The sequence below is a fragment of the Medicago sativa genome, chromosome 8 (genome assembly GCF_051527215.1).
Source record: "Medicago sativa cultivar Bolivia chromosome 8, Bolivia_mono, whole genome shotgun sequence".
In the NCBI taxonomy this organism is placed as follows: Eukaryota; Viridiplantae; Streptophyta; class Magnoliopsida; order Fabales; family Fabaceae; genus Medicago; species Medicago sativa.
Window position 1 is genome coordinate 88,044,558 of NC_140756.1, and position 6,600 is coordinate 88,051,157.

The 6,600-nt window shown below is 33.1% G+C and overlaps 1 protein-coding gene across 1 annotated transcript; it reads right to left on the reverse strand.

Annotated features, from left to right (window-relative positions):
• Positions 1 to 5,847: 5,847 nt before the first annotated feature.
• LOC146902882 (uncharacterized) lies at positions 5,848 to 6,600 on the reverse strand. The gene has a single exon (XM_085738394.1). It carries the CDS (start codon positions 6,598 to 6,600, stop codon positions 5,848 to 5,850), a length of 753 nt encoding a protein of 250 aa, XP_085594520.1.

Here is a 6,600-nt window from a genome sequence, read left to right on the forward strand (position 1 = left end):
GTTAATAATTTTTTTTTGCATGAAAGCGGAATCCTGCATGCTAAATTTATAAAGTTAAGCTTAAAAAAAGAAAATCTAAAGAAGTTGATATTTGTTGATTTTTGTTGCATGATTACGGAATCCTGCATGGCCAGGTTTTGTAAAGGTGAAGGCCATAACATGTCATAGTCTTGGAAAAAGCATGCCGTCCAACGAAGAAAAAAATAAAAAGAAACCGTGTGAAAACATTATCGAATTAATAGCAAAAGAGAATTATCAAAATTTGCACTTACACGTTATTTTCTAAATAAAAAAACTTGCATTTCAACCAATTACTGGTTGAGTCATGAGTGTAAGTGATTCATGTATTTTACTTAGGGTTTAATTGAATCATTGGCGTAATATCTAAGTTTGTATTGGGTATCGTTCATATTGTAAATTTGCATTCATATTTTCATTCAAATTATGATTTTGTGCAACCTTTTGTTGAGTTATTTTTTGTTAACAAATTGTAGAGTTGTTTTATTTTGTGATGATATGATTTCCCGATACAGTTTGACATAACTGACAATCAAATTCAATGCCAAATTGTAAATATACCTAACTAATAATGAGAAGTTGATCAGAATTAATAAAAGATTATGTTAATTAAAACCTAGCTAACAACTTCTTAGTTAAGTAACATGCATTAACTCATTCCATCTATGATCTGATATATTAGAGAAACATCACCATCAAAACAAAAGCAAAAAAACCACAAAAGTAACTTGCTTTAGATAAGTTCAGATGCTATTAAAACAAAACGCGTTTACAGCTAGCATGTTCTTGTGCCATTTTGCTTTAAGAATTATGATCTCAATATATATGCTTAAAGCATAAAGAGAAAAAAATGGTAACGGGATTAGATAGAAATTAATCTGAAAAAACGCGGAATTCTAGGTCTATGGTCTATTTGTGGATCCACCATGTGTTGTGGCTGAGGATTTCTCTTTTATATATGCTACATTTATATTTTTTAGTCAAGAATCTACCTCCTCAAATCAAAATCAATGTGCCATTTTGACTTGCCCTTTGGACTTGGATTGTAAAGATGCTATGTATTTGACTGTTTACAGAAATTAATTTTGGGGTTATTTTTGTGACCCTTCATTCATATTTTTAGCAATCTTGATTTTGGGATATATTACCATTTCAATATAGAGTGATAGTACTCTTGTAACTTCCGCATTTAAAATCACAAATAATTACATCACTGGTTGCATGTAATGTTGAAGTGCACTACCTCCTCAACTCTATTTATAAGGTGTTACAATTCTCTCTATTTCTAAAAAAAGAAGGATTTAATTTATAAGAGAGATAAAAACAAGAGTAATTTATTATAGTCACTTTTTTTTAAGAGAAATTTTTTTTTGAAGACATAAAAATGGAATATATTAACAACGACAATGGAACACCTACGTACAAGATGTACTAAAAGTGCCACCCCTAATAACAGTCAGACATACAAAGAATAGACAAAGCAAAAGTCAGTCGATACCCAAACATAATAAAGGGTCCGACCACTATCTTTGAGTACCGTACATAAAATTGGCTTTGTTAGCTTTAAGCCACCATAAAGAGTGATACCTTACTTTATCAGCTAGTTGTTCAACAGTGGTTTGGATATTATTATAAAGTCTATTATTACGTTCATTCCAGACCGTCCATACACAAAGTAACCAAATAAGTTGGAGAAAAGATTGCCGAGCCTTTGTGTGACCTGTAGAGTGAGTAAACTGTATGAAATGATCATCAATATTAAGGGGGTCGACACCTGACATTCCGATCCAAGACCTGATAAGATGCCACAATGAACCAAAAGTAGCACAGTGAATAAATAAATGGGACGCAGTCTCTGCCATACCGCACCCTGAAACACAATTAACTGCTTCGCCGTTGATTATGCCACGCCTCAGAAGTTTTTTAAGAGAAATTTGAATTACACTCTTATCTTATTTTATGTTAAAATAGATATTCTTCTCTTTTGAATAGTCTAAATTTGGTCAAATGTATTCTAGAATCTTTTAAGTTTAGCGTTTGTAACAAATTGGTCTTTTTAGTTTTTATAATTTTAAATTGGTTCTTTATGTTAGTCAAATTGTGCACATAGTCCTTTAAGTCATAAACTATATGCAACATTGCCCTATTTTTTATCAAACTCAATTAAAATGTGCTAGTGGACGTTTATTTGGCAAAAGAACTCACCTCTCTCTAAACTAGGATTCATAGGTGTATTAATCGGTCTTAGTTTGTAACAAAAATCATTCGATTACGTGATTTATGATGTTGTTGATGAAATATTTATCTCTAAAATTAAGATTGAATTAACAAACAATAAGAAGAAAATGTATATAAGTAATTATTATGTTTGATTTGTAAAACTGTTCTTGGGACAGGACAAACTACAACACAACTATTTGTCCCAGATACAATTTATCTAAAATACAAAAATAGTTTTTTGTCTATAAAAAAACGTATAAGACCAAAAATTATTCAATATAAAAAAAATTTAACCTGTGTTATTCTGTCTTATATTGGGCTGATATGTTTTATATTGTTATGTTAAGTAACAAATCAAACATACCCTAAGACCAAAACAATCCCTACCTACACCTGATTATTTTTCTCTGAGTTATGCTCCAAAACAATCCCTACCTACCCCCTGATTATTTTCATTCATTCTAAACTCCACATTTCCGTACTCTGTCCCTTCCATTATAAGTTTATAACCAACACCCGTCTTTCCTTATATCCAGCAACTCTTTTCTATTCCTACATAAAAATAATATTTTCTTCCTTTAAAAAAATGCTTCAAAGTCGCATTAGTTGCCGCAAACTCGTTAAAAGACGTATTCAGTCTGAAGTCACATGTAAGCAACTGAAGAATGCATAAAAAGGTGTTTCACGACTGTACCTTGAAAGAAATTTGTTTGCTCCAATGGACCATTTGATGATGAGCAATTGCGAGATTCATTTTTTGTTCGATTAGAATGGAGTAGAAATCCAGAATTCTACTTCCAGATTGGTTTAATCAATCTTAGTCGACATATGTTCAATCTTGCAAATGCAAAATACTATCTGAACATTGCATCATCAGAAGGTCACAATGGAGCAAGATCTGCATGCATTAGGTACATTAAATGTTTTGTCAGGGAATATTGAACTGCTATCTTTTCGTAGAGATTGCATTTTAAGATTGCATTGCATTTAAAAAAAAGAAGTGTATATTGAACTCAACTTGTTGGATGGAGGATATATGAACTCTGTCGAGTGTATCATGTGAAACACATTACGCCTCATATACCTTAAACAGATGTTCTTGTTCGTGAGAATTATATGATTTTGAACTTGATGGTATTTTGAATTTTTTGTTTCTTTGCTTTTTCACATTATATTCAGTTTATTTTTTTAAGTTTTGTTTTCAATTTCAGCACTTCAAAGTGATTCCCGAGAAGGTTTGTCTACTTACAACTTTACACCGTATTTATTTTAGATTCATTCAATAACTAATTGAGATTGGAGAGAGTAATTTTAAATTTTTTGGTTACCCTATTTTTTGCTTTACGATGTGTTCGTCTCGAGTCTCTATCATCTCCGTCTTGACTCAAACTTATTTACAAGTTTCTTTCCACTCTCATTCTCAACCCTAGTTTTGAAGCATAGCATACAAAAGAAAGATCAAATGGACAAACAAGGATTGAAAGAGAACCAATTTGAGTCCTAAAAGGACCCCAAACACACATAGACATACATACGTACATGCACGCACACACGCTCGCATGCATGCAAACATCTTAAACTTAATTTCAACATTTTTTGTTGTTGTGGCCGGCCTACACATGTATACTTTCATGAATATCACATTCATCTTTTTATTTATTTTTAAATCTCTAGATTCAACATCAATAGTAACTCACACATTCATACAAGTAATAAGAAATGAGAATCTACTAAACTATAAAAACCAATTAATTGATGAGTTATAAGATTCTCGATATTTACATTTACTTTAACTTGGTCAACCAGGATTTCTCGCATCGTATTGCCGCCAGGATTTGGGTGGGAGAAGTAAGTAATTCTATACCTGTAACCTTTTATCTTATCACATTTTACCCATTTAACCTTTATGATTCTATTTAAAACACTATGGGGAACGAATCACACTAAGCATGATTTTGTTGGGTGGTGAGTGTTATTTAGGCAAATAGTTTTTTTTTTTTTTAGGGAAAGGCATATAGTTTTTGGGTAGTGATAGATAGACCACCTTATGTGGCATGTACTACTTGTACACCCACATACAATTATGACATGTGTTCATGTGGTCCTCATACACACAAAAAACTCACCTTTTGTGTCTCTCACACACTGTCACATAGGAGTGGTTTAAGGTGTGTATGGAGAAAATGGTGTTCATAAAACATTATCCTATAGTTTTTTAGTACTCGACTTATCATTTTTTGACATGAAATTGTGAATTCATTTTCAACCGTGTCATTCATATATATATATAAAACATATTGTATCACAGTCTTGTATCATCATACTCATTGTCTTAAGAAACCAAAAAAATACTCGTCTTAAAATATAAGAATAATCAAACATGCATAACATTGCAATGGAAAAGTTATTTTATGGTTTTTTTTTTTTCCCTTTTATCGTTGAAATTGAGCATAGCTCAATATGACTACTTCACTGTCAAAAATGGGCCGGCCAAAAAGCCCATATTTTTGGGCCGAGCCGGGCCTAAAAAACTAGCCCAAAAACACACTCGGTTTTTTTTGGCCCAAGCCCATTTGGCACATACGAAAATTGGGCTGGGCCGGGCTGGCCTATCGGGCTTTGGGCCGGCCCATTATTACTATTTAATTTGATTTTTTTGTTAAAAAAATAGTATATTTTTGAAAAAAATTATCAACTATTTTAAAATTTATCAATAAAAAAATTTAAATAAATAAACTTAATAAAAATGAATGAATTTAGCTTAAAATTTTAAAATTTTAAACTTTATAAACTATTAATTTGATTTAATTGAATGAATAATATAGAGTAAATTAATATTCAGTGTTAATGTAAAAATTACTTACACTTTTATGTTCATCCAATCATATTTTAGGAAAAAAATAGTGGTGAGTGACTAATATATAAAAAAAAGTGAATAAATTTTAAAAATAAAAAATAAACGGGCCGGGCCGGGGTCGCCCATAGCCCACACAGGCCGAGGCGGGCTCTAGAATATGCGGCCCAATTATAATTGAGCCTGGCCGGGCCAGCCCATTTGACACCTCTGGCACTGCAGTGGCAACTTGCTTTATGCAGGAACAATAATGGAAAATGCGTGAAGCAGCCAATTAGCAGTTTTAGTCTCATGGAATTTGGCCTTCAAACTCTACAAACCCTCATCCACGAATGCTCCAACCTTAGAAAAGTGACAAATTTAACCACTGCAATGGTGAGTTATTTATATTTAATTATAGAGATAGGACTATCCAGCTTTGGTTCAATTAAACTTAGTGAATTGGCTTTGCTAAGTCCATGTGTGCACGCATGCGTGCACGACTTGTAAGTTGTAACAAATAATACGGCGCCAAATTTTACTTTAATTATATATATATATATATATATATATATATATATATATATATATATATTCTATATTCTATATCCATATCTATCTATCTTTTTTTTTTGAAGAGGCTAAAATGAATTATATTACCACATCAAAATGTCCTTCTTAGCACAAGACATGCCAGGAAGAGCAGAGTTTATACAATAGATACAACGGTTACCAGAACCGATAAAAGCAACAAAAAAAAAACACACAAAAAACAATTAACCAATGCCCAACATAGTGAAAGGTGAGAGCCACCAGCCATGATAGTTGAGGTGAAGAGAAGGGAACTTCGCCTTCAACCACATAAAAGACAGTGACTTAATTTTGTCCACCACCTGTAAAATTGAGCATTGTTTACCAGTAAAGATCCGATTATTTCTTTCTTTCCAAATCTCCCACGACGTTGCAAACCAGACAACCTGTAAAATGGATTGACGCGTCTTTGCAAGACCACCAAGAGAGGTAAATTGAAGAAAATGATCCCCCACATCAAAGGGAACAACAGATAACACATTCAGCCACCTATAAATAAAGTGCCAAATCGTACCAAAAATATTACAATGTAAAAAAAGATGATCAGAAGTCTCCTCAGAACCACATCCAGTAGCACACAAACGGCCATCAATAGTAATCACTCCACGACGAAAAAGATTATTCTTCGTTGGTAACCTGTCACGAAACAAACGCCAAGAAAACAAAACAACCTTAAGTGGGACGTCTTTATTCCAAAGAGAGGAAGCAGACACCACACTATCAGACGGAGGTTGAAAAGTAAGCAACTTGTAAGCACTACGGACGGAATAAACATGAGATGTTTCCAAATTCCAACGCCACATGTCTTCTTTGTCAACCTGCAAAGTCACCCTGTGAAGTAATAATATAAGTTCCCCCACCAACTCCTCTTCCCACACGAACAACCCCCTCCTCCAACTCCACGCCTGACCACCTTCCCCCCACCCTAACTGACACAT